At 40.4% G+C, this 17,185-nt stretch overlaps 1 protein-coding gene across 1 annotated transcript in view; it reads left to right on the forward strand.

Moving 5' to 3' along the window:
• The first annotated feature begins 380 nt into the window (after positions 1-380).
• The window catches only part of LOC113064194 (transmembrane protein 132C-like), a 102,715-nt gene continuing 85,910 nt past the window's right edge, over positions 381-17,185 (forward strand). Inside the window, exon 1 of the mRNA XM_026234826.1 lies at positions 381-1,214. Within this exon, the coding sequence (XP_026090611.1) occupies positions 1,166-1,214 (49 nt within the window). The 5' untranslated portion in view covers positions 381-1,165. The remainder of the gene's footprint in view (positions 1,215-17,185) is intronic.

Below are 17,185 nucleotides of genomic sequence, written 5' to 3' on the forward strand. Positions count from 1 at the left end.
GATAAACACATTAACAACAGGTTAAAATATTTTACACGAATTATTGTTTGCACTGCATGCATCAACAAGCACACATCGCAAGCAAACTATTCATATCAACGCTAATGGAGCTGGCTCTTGCATCTAATTTTAGGGCAGACTAGGATTGCTGTCTTTTATGCTTTAACAATTTGTATATAAAACAATCGCGGAAATAAAGTAGGCTACTTTGAAGTTTCAATTGAAATTCTTACGCCAACATCCCAGTTTAGCAGCATTTGTCAGAGAGAGAGAGAGAGAGAGAGAGAGAGAGAGAGAGAGAGAGAGAGAGAGAGAGAGAGAGAGAGAGAGAGAGAGAGAGAGAGAGAGAGCGTGCATCAGTATCATGACTCACTGTGCTTGTCGTTGCGGAACCCAAAGAGCAAACGAAAGCACGAGGGATATTCACTGTGGACTTCATGGACAAGAGAAAGCGCATTTTCACAATACAAATGGTTTTAATTACTTCTTTCCTCACATTGTTGAAGTTCATGGTTTGTTTTTCGGCGGGCGATAGGTTACACATCGACGGCTGGACTACAGTTTAATTTTTTTTAAGTGAATCAGTAACAGTGGAAGCCCTTTCTAAGTGACGACTTATATATATAAACCCTCCTAATTGTTTCTTAATCACAGATATTGTCTTTTCATAGTCACTCTATTTGTAACCCCTTGAATTACAGTGGATTTGACATCATTATGAAGCGTTGCCGAGCGTCACGAGCGATGTTCAACTTTCCTCTGAGATTCTCCACACAGCTGAGGCTTATTTAGACCGAGCGCACATCCACGACTACCACGCTGCTTTTAAGACACTTGTGGCTCGGAACTCCAAATCTGTGACTTTTCAGGGGATGGCACTTCTTTAATTTCGATGTTTGAGGTGCCTCTCAGACACTCCAGAAGACATATAAAACCCACCAAACAGACCATGGCTGTCAAGATGACAACATCTAGTAACGGCTCCGCGGGAGAGACTCATTTTAAGACGCTTAGAAGGGGAAACATCTAAACGCGACACTGTTTCTTGCTTATAAAGAGATGAATGTTGTGTTTATCGTCCTGTAGACCTTAGGGAAGATTTGTCGGTGTAAAAACACCGACCCGTTCTCTTCTCCATCCCCGACCAACTTCAGAGGAAGTGAAGATGCTACTTCTCAGTCCAGCTGGGCTTCTGTTGATCATGCTTTGCAGAGGTGAGTCTGTCCAAGCGCGTCAGTAGCAGGTGAAGACCTGCATGCTAGGTCTTTTACGTTCCTAGTAAAATTTTAATTCTTATGTATAGGGTAATAAATGCACCAGCTCGGTTCTTCATCACATAGTGGTTATTACTGTGTAAAAGGTGTGTGTGAATCAATATGATTACAGATTGCCAGAGGTGCTCTTGACATGTAATTGATGACCGGTTGTAAAGCAATTGAAGGTGGGATCTGAAAGGCCGTGGTTAGATGTGCTGAATCTACAATTACCATATGGATTTTAAACAAGAAGAGTGATGAAAACTAATGACACTGCTCAGAAATTAAGAATGCGGTGCACTAAATCATACCACAGATGCCTTGTAATCTGGCACCTATCAATTTGTTTTTACATTACAGCTTGTCATTAAGTATTCCTTAGGATTTAAGCATCGGAAAATCATTTTCATGTACTCACCCTTATGTTATTCCTAACCTTAATTACTTTTTTTTCTTAAATGGAGCACTAAGAGGATAATTCTGTTTTTTACAATTACAATTAAAGTCAGCGTTCTTCTGAATATCTTATTTTGAGTCCTACAAAGGAAAGAAACTCATACAGGTTTGGAATGAGATGAGATTTAGTAAATGATTGCAATTTACATTTTTGTGTGCTACTATCTCTTTAAATAAGTTCTGTTACTGAGATTAGTTTGTTCTAACCAATGATTCCTCCTCAAACTGTTACATGTTAACCTGTTCATATAAGTATAATGTATGTAGGTAGACAGACCGGAAAATGTCACATATAATCATTCATAAAAATAGTTTATTGCATTCAGCAAGAGAAAACATGAATTTCCTTCGACATCATCATTGCATTTTTCCAAAAATAAAAGGGTGAATCACTTCGTGGAGAATGAATCACTCTAATTCTACTGAGTATGAATTTCCCATGTCATATACCCTCTCTGTTTTAGGTTTGATTTGTTTGGCACGCCGAACTGGCTTAATATCAATGTGGCACTGACTACTAACATTACACAAATGCTTAGATGCTCAGTCTTGTTCAAGTCACACAATGAAACAGAGAAGTATATAAAACAAGGGTTCACATCATTAAATTAGCTGACAAGACTTTGACCCATCATGAGAAACTTTATGAGGATCATAACATGGAGACAGGGCAATAAACATGGAATCCTGAAAAAAGCTGTAGTACATTACACTAATTGGTCCAATTTAGATCAATTTACAGTCATTAGATCCATAGGTGTGATTAAACGATGATATAGAAAACTACAAAAGGACCATAGCCTTAATTGAATGCATTAACTGACTAGGAACCTCACAGAGGCACCTGTTGTGGTGCCATTTGAAAGGCAGTGAGACGATGGAACAATAGTGGGTCCCCTGTGAGCCTATCCTTGAAGTGCCAGCATCATTACCACGCACACTCACACAAACAACAAGACTATTAAGAGTGATTACAAGAGCTGTCTTTCTCTGTCTCACTGATCTTTGTCTATGGAGAGTGCGAGAGAGGGGCTGTAAACACCTCCCTCATAATTCAGGGTGGCTGCCAGCAACCGTATGCCGCTTCCTGCTCGACATCAATAAAAATAAACGCCGGCACGGTGTTTTGTTGAACACGGTCCAAACAAATAAGTGTCAGTCTGACAACCTCAGCTCGAGGATGGCGATTTAGACCTCAAAAATGATTAGCTGAAGTATTATAATCATTACTGTGAATGTCTGTGTTGATATATTGTTAGAGAAACATTTGGACAGTCTTGACAACCTCTCATTTCGTTCTTTCGTATGGGTGTGCTTCAAGCAAAATAAGATGGTAACTGGTGAGCAGTTTAAGTGATCATGAATTCGGAATCGCGTACTCCTCATACTGTACTATAAAGAAGTATATTTACAATAAACATTTCTCTTGCTTTGTCCGGCATCTTGGATGGATTTTTAAAATCTTTTTGTAATGCTTTGTGGAACTGTACCGAACCCCCAGACATGATATTCAGAAAAAAAAATGATGCATTATATGAGGAACTACGTGTATACATTTGTGTACATATATGTATTATTCACGAAGATGGGAATCCCCCAATGCATTGCAATCTCTGTTAAAAAAGTCCACTCCAAAATGGAAGAGCAATGTTGACTATACATAAAAGTATATAAAGGTGCTGTCACATTTATTACTGCTTGGCAATCATATCGATAGGAATCTCTGCGATTGAGAGATTTGCGTAAAAAGGGTGAAAAAGTTTCCCTGATGGATTTAGCTAGTGTTCAAGATGTGTTCATGTCAAAAGATAGCAGCTTGCTTAGAAAATGACTTCTGTGTGGGCGGTGGTTCATGCATTGTTACATTTTTGACAATGGACCTTTATTTGTCAGCAAAATTTTGAAGGAATGTTGTAAATTAGGCAACGACGGGGAAGTCGTGGCCTAATGGTTAGAGGGTTGGACTCCCAATCGAAGGGTTGTGAGTTCTAGTGTCGGTCCGGACGGAATTGTGGGTGGGGGGAGTGCATGTACAGTTCTCTCTCCACCTTCAATACCACGACTTAGGTGCCCTTGAGCAAGGCATCGAACCCCCAACTGCTCCCCGGGCGCCGCAGCATAAATGGCTGCCCACTGCTCCGGGTGTGTGCTCACAGTGTGTGTGTGTGTGTGTGTGTGTGTGTTCACTGCTCTGTGTGTGTGCATTTCGGATGGGTTAAATGCAGAGCACAAATTCTGAGTATTGGTCACCATACTTGGCTGAATGTCACTGAATGTCACTTCACTAAATGTTGGAGCACTCGTATGGACTTTATCGGTATCCATTTTAGTTAGAATGCTAGGTAGTAGCCAGCAAGTTTATTCACTAGGTTTCCAAAGAGAAGGGTAGCAAAAGAGAACTGTACACCATAATGTTTGATATCGAACCACTGCACTTTCCTGTTGCCAGTTGGTTTTCCTGTGGCACTAAACAAGACTTTACTATTTTAATCTGGAGATACAACAACAGATGTTTGTGTTCTTCAGACCGCAATTTACAGTTGGCATTATATTACATCAGAGTTTATCTGTGGTCCTAACTCCCAATTGTGGACTGAGGAGAACATTTGTGGTAACCTTGCAAAAAAATATCAGCTTTCTCCTAAAACTCTCATGTGAACGAAAAAACCAACGGCTTGCATCTGGCTGTGTAAAGCAACAGAAAAATGCATACATTATCATGAAAGCCTGAGCAGACTCCCACCAGCTTGCTGTTAGCAGTGGGTGTATCGCACAAGCCTACTAAGAATCAGGGCTGAGGGTGCTGGGCTCATGCAACTGAGCACACATCACTACTTACAAGACAACATCAGAGCCAGACAGACGGGTGCTGCTCATTGGGTGGACTGGATGCATTAGCCAACAGAACATTAGTAAACAACTCACTCGCCATCACGCTCTCTTTCCAAACTCAGCCAGAAGGAATGAGGGATTAAATCACACCTCTTTCTCCCCCTGACAGCTCCTTCTTTCTCTTTTTGCATGATTCTCGCTTCTTTTTCCAAGTGTCTTGTTGCTTTCACTGTGAGGGTTCTGGCGATCGTCATGCTGTGATGGGATGACAATCTCAGCAGCCTTAATCAAAGGGTACATAATGTCTTAGACAGACAGCCGCAAGCAAAGGCGTTTGGAAGGGAGCGAATTGTGCCCCCAAATTATGCATCTTAAAAAAATTAAAATCAAAAAGGATTTAGCATGAGAGAAAATCAAGCAGTGAGCACTTTAGGGTTCCTGTTAGAGAACTTATGAATCTCGCAGGCGACGCTGAACTTTTAATGATTGTTCATCAAAGCACAAAAACAGTTTCTGAAATTAATAAACAGAATATGAAATCTATGAGTCACTTAAGTAAAAATATTGGACTGGATATTACGTATCATTATCTGTATATTACCAAACACTCACCATCACTGTCGAATATATGGAAGTAGAATTCAAAGTGGAATTCAATTAGAAAAGCTAAATATTTCAAGTAAAACTTTGAATGTTAGCTTGAATAAGTATTGTTTGAAAGTTTTAAACTTTTTAAAAAAGGTTTATGTCTTATGTTGGAGATGATAGATAGATAGATTTGACGAGAGCAGAGTGAGAAGTCATTCATATTCACCTGTAATGGATCATAGCTTAAAATGTTTTGCCAGATAAGATGCAAATGCATGTAGTTTTCTCTTGGGAATTAAGCAAAGATATTTTTAAAGGCAGTTCTCATCCTCAGTAAGAGGCTTATCAAAAAATCTCCTCAATCAGATGATATATTTCAAAAGAAGAAACTGCTTTTAAAGTTCTTCAGCAATTATATGTCTAGCCTCAGATGTCAAAATACTGAATCCGAATAGTTCAAAGATAATCATAAATCTAACATGTTTAAAGAAATCTGAAAAATTCAAACTATCTAAGTTTTGTCAGAGTTCTAAAGCCACTTTCCAATTTTCAGCAACGTTGCCTTGGGGAAATGAATTGTGCCAAAAGCGTCTCCATTTTCATCTATAGAATTGAGATTTTTCTCTCTATAATCACTCAGATATATTTTAGAAAGCATTCAGCCCCAAAATGGATAATCTTCTGCAAACTGAATTCAGGAACAAAATTTTTAGACCCATCAGTTGCTGTCGACAGAGATAATTTTGCAGTCCATTTCATATGGTAATAGCAACAGGAGTTTTTCAAAACATATTGGACACTTTCATCTAAATTCTCATGCAGTTTCCCTATTTAAAATTTCATAAAACCCTCGATGTAAAGAGCCAACTTTTGTTTTAAAATCATGTATGATCTCATTACTCTTTTCAACATTTTCAAAATCTAATAAATAATAATATATCACATTGAATCTTGCATGCTCAAAGTTAATCATAGAATAAAACCAAAGCTCGGCATGAAAATATAGGCTTTAGGCAATTCCACTTTTCGATATTCTTACATTCAATTTGCTTATTATATTATTCATATTGTGACGAGTCAGCTGCCTCCTCCCTGATTATCACCGGCACCCCGTCCTAAATCGCCGCCCTTCACCAGGCTCCCGACTGGAGTGGGTGTGTGAGAGGAGGGGCGCTGGACGAGTCAGGGCTGGCGGCGTGTGATGGGGCACACCTGAAGGAAGTGGAGCCTCATTACCGCCGCTGTTTAAAAGCCCAACGCGCCTCTCCTCAGGAGACCGGTCTCTTCCCCGTGCATGCACACTGGTGTCCTCGTGGGTCCAGGAAGGGTGCGTTGAGGGACTCCCGCGCCACCAAGACGTGAGCTGCCGGACCCGCGATCCGGATGGGAACCGCACCCGTATACACGGCCGACGGGCCAGGATGCCGGGCCGTCCATCCCCTACCAGCGCCGCGGCCAACGAGAGAGACGCGGCCGCTAGGAGAAGCCGCCGCCCCTCGCGCCCCGGACCAAGGAGGGGAGCGCGTGCGGCCGCCGGACTCCGCCCCTTACCTGGACCCTTCCTCCATGAACACTGCCCGACCCACACAAACCCCGCAGCACAACGAGGACACCAGATTCCCTGTTATTTTGGACACTTTCCCCCTTTGGCCACTTTTAGTCCCTTTGTTTTATGATTTCTGTTAATAAAAGCCTCTCCGAGGCCTGACGCCACGCCCACTGTGTCTGTCTTGTGCTCCTCCCGTGACACTGGTGGAGAATGCAGGCAGACGGAGCCTAGACAGCGCAGTTGGGAAACGTCTGGTGACGTCACTCCCTCTCGCTTGCAAACGTTCGTGAGAACCCAGACTGGGACGGAGGAAAACTGGGGACAGCCTCCCAGCCACACAAGGGGTAAGTGACTTTTCCATTGTCATTTTACCCTGTGGTTGGTTGAGACTGTCACTAAAACCCGGTTTCTCTGTCCCTGTTCTGGTGCGCTGCGAGAGGGAGGACCGCCCGGAGAGGAAGCCCCGCCCACTCCGACCGTTTGGAGCCTGGTTGAGGATGGTAGCACTCCCGTGTGGGCGGCGCCCTGATGACGGGGATGTCGCTTGGGAGGGGGAATGTGACGAGTCAGCTGCCTCCTCCCTGATTATCACCGGCACCCCGTCCTAAATCGCCGCCCTTCACCAGGCTCCCGACTGGAGTGGGTGTGTGAGAGGAGGGGCGCTGGACGAGTCAGGGCTGGCGGCGTGTGATGGGGCACACCTGAAGGAAGTGGAGCCTCATTACCGCCGCTGTTTAAAAGCCCAACGCGCCTCTCCTCAGGAGACCGGTCTCTTCCCCGTGCATGCACACTGGTGTCCTCGTGGGTCCAGGAAGGGTGCGTTGAGGGACTCCCGCGCCACCAAGACGTGAGCTGCCGGACCCGCGATCCGGATGGGAACCGCACCCGTATACACGGCCGACGGGCCAGGATGCCGGGCCGTCCATCCCCTACCAGCGCCGCGGCCAACGAGAGAGACGCGGCCGCTAGGAGAAGCCGCCGCCCCTCGCGCCCCGGACCAAGGAGGGGAGCGCGTGCGGCCGCCGGACTCCGCCCCTTACCTGGACCCTTCCTCCATGAACACTGCCCGACCCACACAAACCCCGCAGCACAACGAGGACACCAGATTCCCTGTTATTTTGGACACTTTCCCCCTTTGGCCACTTTTAGTCCCTTTGTTTTATGATTTCTGTTAATAAAAGCCTCTCCGAGGCCTGACGCCACGCCCACTGTGTCTGTCTTGTGCTCCTCCCGTGACAATATTATTACATTAATTAGGATCACCATATGGAATAAATACATTCCATTCAACATTCTGTTCATTTTATTCAAAGTGTGTGTGTTTAACAAGCTCTGCATTTTAAAAGTCTCATTTGTTTTGAAAGTGAGGCACGAGCCTCAATTTATGATTTGACATGAATAAGCACAGTCCGGCAATTATCTTTACACCATTATCCATTCTCTCCCGCTGCTTCCTTAGTGAAGTTAATTCTCATGCCAGCAGGAGAGCTGAACTCGTTGGGAAAACTTGCTGACCTTTGCTTCATTTACATTATTCGTTGCCAAAGAATGGTCTGTTCTCCTTGATAAGATCATACTAGCCTCCCCTCCTCTCATCTACCGTCCTGCTCTGACCCCTCCTCTTTGCCCTTCACCTCTCTCTCAGATTTAATTAACAGTGGTAAGCAGGGTTCACTTGGGTTCAGGCAGCCTAAATCTAAATTGTAGCGAATTGCTTCTCTACTTCTGTGCTTCCTCCTATATAACAGCCCACAGATAAAGCAGCACCCCCAATTCTCTTCGCACATGGCACCAACTAGGCAATTACCTTTCCCAGCTGCTCCCTTCTGGTTCCTTCTGGTTAGTGTACCATGGTTCCTTTTACAAAGTCAATCCCTACTCCGAAATAGCACTCAGACTCCAATATGACCAGAAATTTGTTACAGTGTTGGGGTATCTGCTTTAGCTTGTCAAGCTACTCACAGTTAAACTATAATTAACTCTTTCGAACGGTTCATTTACTTAAACTTTCCAAGTAAAACTTAAACAAAGAGAATTTTAAGAGAGCACAACTAATGAAGCTAAGTTCATTCATAAAACTACTGTCAAACTACTAAGCAAATCTTGTTCCTTGTATTTAGCTACTCACAAACACTGATTTATTCACTATTTCCCGTGTTCTCGCAAATTCTGTCTCACATGCGCCTTTTAAGGTTTGAGCCATAAAACTTTTCATCCACCCTGCGAAAATTTCCACCACCACAGTATTTCCATTGTGCACCATCTCTGCATTCAGACCACCTCATTAAATCCAGCACTATCACTGGAGAACCCTCAGAAGCATTACTAGCATCGTGGCTGGTGCTGCCACTGCTTTGCTTTAAAGCGTAAAGATAAATCAGATTTTAAAAGGCCCACATGGGGAACCAAAGACCAGGCCAAAGCCTGTAGATTAAAATTGAGCTGTAAAATCACTTTGTTTCGCTGTGGGCTGCCGTGGGTTTTGGCTCCACGCAATATATTTGCTTTAGATAATTGGGCTCTCTCTTCCACTGTATGTAATCTCCATAAACACAGTGCTTTGGCCCCTCTGGACGACGTTTTGTTGTTGCCGGAGGAGAGAAGGTGCCGTGTCTCTATGCATGCTAACCGATATGGAGGACAACATGGCTTGCGTGATTGCCTCTTGTCCTTGATTGTGTGGTATGAAGTGGCATTTTGGCCTAACTGCTGTACAGTTATCATGCTTCTTCCTGCACGGAAGTCAAATGCTTTAGCCCTAAAAAGAAAAAGAGAAACTACAACATTCCTTGAAATTCCATACTCAGGCTCTTCTTGTGTTTATCACATTTGCAGTGACTTGTACCTTATTGAAAGTCACAGCTGAAAGAATTATGAGATATATTCTGTTTAAGGATCTCAAAACAGCTCTGGTAGTTTGACAAAACAGTCAAACTCATTTGAGAATTGACAAGAAGAGCATTCAGCTTGCCACAGAAGAAAAGGCTTGGTATCTAAGCTTCTAATGATCTGACACCTTTGCAAGTGACAAAAACACAGAATAAATTCCATTTGGAATAAATGTAATGCTAAAAGAACCATTATTTTTGATACAGGAGGGTATATTGAATTGAGATATTCAACACATCTAACTTTTTCTTCTTATTCTATTGTCATTGATTTCTCTAAAGATTTTACATACTAATTTGATTAATCTGCCTTAAGTTTGTCAAATTAAATTTTCATCTAGTGCATATTGACCATCTATGTTATAAACCTCTTAATGTACAGAAATGTACTGTATGTGATGGCAACAATTAATAAGCTTATAAATTATGGTTTTGGCATCTATATACAGGGACATCTCAATAAATTAGAATGTCCTGGAAAAGTACATTTATTTCAGTAATCAACTCAAATTTTAAAACTTGTAAAAGTCTCTGGTTCTTTTAATTGTGATGATTTTGGCTCACATTTAACAAAACCCCACCAATTTACTATCTCAACAAATTAGAATACTTCATAAGACCAATAAAATAAAATAAAAATTAGTGAATTGTTGGCATTCTGGAAAGTATGTTAATTTACTGCACATGTACTGGTACTCAATACTTTGAGGGGGCTCCTTTTACTTTAATCAGTGGTGGACAAAGTACACAATTCACGGTATGTACTTGAGTACAGACACATATAACAAAATATTACTAATTAGAAAGAACATTTGAATAATTATTTTCTTCTCAAACCTTGTCTGTGGTGTAAAGACACCCCTGGTCAAATGCCCCCAGAGAGCATCACTTCCCGCTTTGATAATTACTGTAGTTACCATGTTCTGAACATCACATCCTTTCTTTTCCCCCCGGATGTAATCTATCTAGGTGGTTGAATAAAAATATTTGGACTTTATTTTTAAAAAATTACCTCAACTTAACACCAGCAAGACAGTTAGCATCAGCTAAGAGAGCCATTGATCACAGACAAGCTGCGCAAATCCACATTTATTATCAGCATTTATTTGCGCAGAATGTCTGTGATCAACGGCTCTCTGTAGTAACATCTGCTCTATGTGAAATCACCCACCTGATGGAATTTACCGCTGATTAGAGAACCGGCTTTAATGATAAGATGCGCTTTAATGATCGGCTGATCTTTATCAGTGCACCGATACTCATAAGGCTGCGGTTCTCTCGGTTGGTTGTGCATCTTTTTCTTCCACACTTTTTCCTTCCACTTAACTTTCTGTTAACATGTTTGGATACAGCACTCTGTAAACAACTCTGTTTGTGGCTTACCCTACTTGTGAAGGGTTTCAATGATTGTCTTCTGGACAACTGTCAGATCAGCAGTCTTCCACATGACTGTGTATCCTAGTGAACCAAACTGAGAGACCATTTTGAAGGCTCAGGAAACCTTTGCAAGTGTTTTCAGTTGATTAGCTGATTGGCAAATGACCATATTCTAATTTGTTGATATGAATTGTGTGCATCACTTAAGACCTTATATTTCTTAATTTTTGATCCTTTCGTCTGTCTATCTGGTTAATTTTTGAATGTTATAATAAACAAACCATAGGCCACAATCTCTTACATGGCGCTGATTTATAAAGCTGAGGCATGAGGCCCATTACGTATACCAGTACAGCCAGTACTGATATTACCTTGCATCTGTTAATGCGATTCAGAGATTGAATCATTATTTTAAATCAGTTAGTTTCAATGATTCGGTCAAGCATGTTAGCATAATGGCATGAATCGGTTCGCGATTCAGTCGGAATTGTTAAGAAAAGTTACTTGAAAAGATTAACCTACAAAAGCATCCTATCGCATGAAGAAGATATTTATACATTTCAACACGTGCATGTGCATTAGCGTTACACTGACTAAATGTGCTATGGCATTACCGTATTTTTAGAAATTTTGTTTGGAGTACCATGTCAATTAATATGGTATTAATGTAATTTGTAAACATATTAGGACTGCACGATTATGACAAAAATCGTAATTGTCGATTATTCCCTTGAAATTGTAATTGGGATTATTAATTATGATTATCAAAATTTACAATGAATGATGATTATACCATTGTTTGATGCAACTACATGTCATGTTTTTATACAAAAATATTGTTTGCTACACTACAGAAGAACTGACTGCTAGGAGCTAAACACTGAGTAAACCATTCAACGTCTTCTATATGATGAATGGTGATAGCTTACATGACGTTGACATTTAGAATCGGCGCAGGCGTTGAACGTGTGTCTGTTTTGTCTTGTGAAGACATCTACACTGACCCTGTTAGCAGTGAAAAGGCCACCAAAGGCACTGAAATGGATCAGGTAGTCCGAGAGAGCAGGATGAGGAGGGAAGAGAAGCTGAAAGGTAGTCCCTGAGGGACAAGGGCCACATGCAGTGGCTCCCACGGTGCGAGAAGGACAGGAAGGACGCAGCTCAGCAAACTGTTACTCATGAGTGACTGCTGTCATGAAACGGGCAGTGAATTACAGATGCATGGAGTATAATCTAGTTTCCTTATTATTGCGCAGATTGTCTGTGTTATTCTTGCCATTGATTTTCGCCATGAAGTATCCTGCATCAGGCTTACAATTTTCCTCTGCAGGAATGATAAAAAAGTATTCCGCTTTGTCAGCATAGTACATGACAGTTAAAGGTGGACAGTCAGAAGCCATTTTTTTTGTGCTACTACAATGATAACGTCATTAACAGCAGGACTTTTATATCCCACATATGAAAAATTAGCTCATCCTTATTCATTGACCCTGAGACCGATTGGTACAAGTGCATTCGCTGATATTTGGATGAAAAAAACAAGCAAGCAGACAAAGCAAAAACAAATAGCAGAAACAATTAAACACAATTGTAGCACCAAACAAAACAAAGGCATCTTTTCATCTTGCTGTAATTATGTTTCAATCATGCAAATGAGTCAGTTTTGGTAGTTAGGGGGTTGTTCGTGTGTGTAATTGAAAACGGGAATATTGTCTCGCATCAAAATCTCAGCAAATGCATTTTCTGGCTCCTAATCAGAGCAACCACCATGAGCAGCTTGGGCTCAATCGCAACTCAATCTTTGCTGAATTGAATCGTTTTATCTTAATTAACTGTGTAGGATCCATCCAGGTCTACAAGCATGCCAATTTAAGCTCCTTGCATACAGCAAATTCAACAACACCCCCCCCCCCCACCTCTTTAATAAACGTCTCAGGCTCTCTGGGATATCGACTGGAGGCAGTGATCGACTGATGGACAGCGGCACGGTCCAGTGTATAAGCTCTATCTAAAATACATGATCTTCTCCTGTCAGCTGAGGGATAGAATCCACAGGGCTGTTTTCCTTTACTGCATCATGTATCTTTCAGGGAAGTCTGTAGACCAAAATACCTTTCAGGCAGAACACAGTGCACTGCTTTTCTCTCGGGATACAGACCAATCCAACCTGCACAGGTTGTTTTTCAAACTTCTAATATTTATTTTTCAAGTTCACAGAATGAATTACCACTGCAGATGTTCCAGAAGTCAGAAAGATTTGAATAGATAGAATAACCTAAATATTTATTTTTCTCATCCCATGTTATATAACTCAAAATCTTTGTGAAAACGTTAAATTGACAACATTTCTTTCTTACAGTTGAAGGTCCAAATTGCAGTTTCAGTGCAGGCTCTACACGATCCCAGCTGAAGAATAAGGGTCTAGCAGAACCATCAATCATTTTCTAAAATTTATTTTCATACATTTTATAACATGTACGATTTTTTTCTAAAGTAGTTACATTATTTAAATAACATAAAATAATACATTTCATGTATGAAAACTAGCATGATTCTTTTTTATATGTTTATTTTGAATTTAGATTTTTTGTTTGTTTGCTTTTAATTGACCTCTTTGCTTGCATGCATGGTTTAAGCTGGTTTTAATAATAGTCTGTCATTCCTTTGTGTTAAATTGTGCCACTACAATGAATCTTAATTGCCATATTAAAATGTTTGCACATAGGTTTTACACACATATATGTTAGCACATGTGTGCATATACACACCTGAAGTGTAGTGACCTGAAGTTTTAGCGATAGTGGTGGCCAGTGCAAAACCTCCCACACAGGTTTTAAGGGTCCCATCTTTGTGCTGAAGAGCCTTCATCAGACAACCACTCCACACTGTCGTTTTGGATGAACCTGAGTTAGTCAGTGTCTGACTTAGGAGTGCGTCTGTACGATACTTTTGAAGTTCTCTGACACAGGAATCATTTAGCTCAACTTCTCCTCAATGCAGGCCAGAATCTCAGAGCCAAGCTACTTTCATTTTTAATGGTCTCAGATCAGCCAACGAGCACACGGGGAATGAGAACTTCAGAACGAATCAAAAGCTGTTGGCCCTTGAGGCTTGTGTGCCTCTCCATGCTCACAGAGTAACTTCAGTGATGAAGCTCCATCGGGCCGGCTGGATCCATTCCTGTTCTTCAATCACCCCTAAATGAAAGACGATGTATGCAATTAGCCTAGCAGACGGTACTTGCAAATGGTTGTATTTGGCTTCTGGCTCACTCCACTGGCATCCCGTAAATAATGACTGGAGGTGATATAGCTGGAGTGATTCATGCATGTTTGTGAAGGTTTGAATAGTCCAGTTCAAAACATGATTTTGATTACAAGAAAATTCTGAATGTTCTCCCAGAGGAAGATTTTGATCCCCTTTCATTGCTTAGAATGCTTATTGGAGTTTTTTTTTTTTTTACGTATAAACTTTGTATCAGAAGTTTCTCCTAAAGTTACTTAGGCAAGATTCAATAATAAGGATGAATTGTTGACCTGTGGCTGGAGTGAGAGAGTTTGCACCATATGCATATCTTACCTTAGAAAAAAATGCATGAATAAAAATTGTTTAACCAGAACACACTGGGATCTGCATTTGCTATAATCAGTCCCTTGATATTGATTCACTCTTTGTGCAGTACGAGTACGGGGGCAAAAATTCAAGTGCTTGCAGGAATCTTTAGTTAAATGTAATGTATATGTATAAAATGTATTTTATAAAAAGACCAAATATATTTTAGACTCTGCTTTAAAGGTTTACAGTTTATTTACACCTGTGACATACAATGTCATGATTTGGATCTGAACAAAAAATTACATCTGCTTAATATATAAAAAAGAAAGTTCTTGCAGGATTTCTAAAGAAAACAATCGATATATCGATATTCTGTTTTTGAGAATCGATACAGTAACAAACAAAATTTTCCCTCAATAAACTCATATTAGTTAAGGTAGTTAAGGGATCTAGAACAGTGTCATACAGAACAAAGCGTGTGACGCTAGACCTCTAAACCTGTCATAAGAAGCACAGGTATATTTGTAGCAATAGCCAAAAACATTGTATGTGTCAAAATTATAGATTTTTATTTTATGCCAAAAATCATTATGATATTAAGTAAAGATGATGTTCCATGAAAAATGTTTACATTTTCTACCGTAAATATATCACAAATGTATTATCATTAGTAATATGCATTTCTAAGGACTCAATCTGGACAACTTTAAAGGTGATTTTCTCAATATTTAGATTTTTTGCACCCTCAGATTCCAGATTTTCAAATAGTTTTGTCTCGACCAAATATTGTCCTATGCTAACAAACCATATACATCAATGCAAAGTATATTTATTCAGCTTTCATATGAAATTAAACAGTTTAAAAAAAAATTACACTTATGGTTTTGTGGTCCAGGGTCACATATATGTCACATTATATAATAAGTTCTAATAAAATGCTGGTAGGGCATAAATGTATTTAAAAAAAAAGTGAAGTGGTTTGGTATAGTTCTTTTTTATTTTCAGTTTTTTTGGAAGAACATTCAATTTTGAATTAATTTTTTTTCCCTGTGTGTATGTGTATAGCATAGTATACTTAGAGTCAAGTGTTTTCATAGGGAGGCGTTCAGTGTGTAACAGTTTGATGGTGCTATGGATCACTGCAGTGGTTCTGTGGTCTTCACTGGCTTTCTGTACTAAAGCATGGGACATGCAGCTACCCACACAGATACAGAGTGGGCGGTCATATTTGTATGTTTATGTCACCCCATCTGTGGAAACAGTATGGTTTGTGCAAGTGAGGTTTGTGTGAGCATATTTGTGTTTTGCATATGTGTACATTTACATATACATTTAATCATTTAGCAGATGCTTTTATCCAAAGCGACTTACAAATGAGAACCGTGGCAGCAATCAGATCAACAAAAGAACAACAACATTATACAAGTGCCATGACAATTCTCAGTCTAGTACAGAACGCATAGCCAGGTTATTTTTTTTTTTATGTATATGAAAGGCGAGAAAAGTTTACATGACATGCATATGTGTACCACACATGTTTGGGGGCTGTAAGATGTACAGTATTGTTCAAAATAATAGCAGTACAATGTGACTAACCAGAATAATCAAGGTTTTTAGTATATTTTTTATTGCTACGTGGCAAACAAGTTACCAGTAGGTTCAGTAGATTGTCAGAAAACAAACAAGACCCAGCATTCATGATATGCACGCTCTTAAGGCTGTGCAATTGGGCAATTAGTTGAAAGGGGTGTGTTCAAAAAAATAGCAGTGTCTACCTTTGACTGTACAAACTCAAAACTATTTTGTACAAACATTTTTTTTTTCTGGGATTTAGCAATCCTGTGAATCACTAAACTAATATTTAGTTGTATGACCACAGTTTTTTAAAACTGCTTGACATCTGTGTGGCATGGAGTCAACCAACTTGTGGCACCTCTCAGCTGTTATTCCACTCCATGATTCTTTAACAACATTCCACAATTCATTCACATTTCTTGGTTTTGCTTCAGAAACAGCATTTTTGATATCACCCCACAAGTTCTCAATTGGATTAAGGTCTGGAGATTGGGCTGGCCACTCCATAACATTAATTTTGTTGGTTTGGAACCAAGACTTTGCCCGTTTACTAGTGTGTTTTGGGTCATTGTCTTGTTGAAACAACCATTTCAAGGGCATGTCCTCTTCAGCATAGGGCAACATGACCTCTTCAAGTATTTTAACATATGCAAACTGATCCATGATCCCTGGTATGCGATAAATAGGCCCAACACCATAGTAGGAGAAACATGCCCATATCATGATGCTTGCACCTCCATGTTTCACTGTCTTCACTGTGTACTGTGGCTTGAATTCAGAGTTTGGGGGTCGTCTCACAAACTGCCTGTGGCCCTTGGACCCAAAAAGAACAATTTTACTCTCATCAGTCCACAAAATGTTCCTCCATTTCTCTTTAGGCCAGTTGATGTGTTCTTTGGCAAATTGTAACCTCTTCTGCACATGCCTTTTTTTTAACAGAGGGACTTTGCGGGGGATTCTTGAAAATAGATTAGCTTCACACAGACGTCTTCTAACTGTCACAGTACTTACAGGTAACTCCAGACTGTCTTTGATCATCCTGGAGGTGATCATTGGCTGAGCCTTTGCCATTCTGGTTATTCTTCTATCCATTTTGATGGTTGTCTTCC

The sequence above is a fragment of the Carassius auratus genome, chromosome 46 (genome assembly GCF_003368295.1).
Source record: "Carassius auratus strain Wakin chromosome 46, ASM336829v1, whole genome shotgun sequence".
Classification (NCBI taxonomy): domain Eukaryota; kingdom Metazoa; phylum Chordata; class Actinopteri; order Cypriniformes; family Cyprinidae; genus Carassius; species Carassius auratus.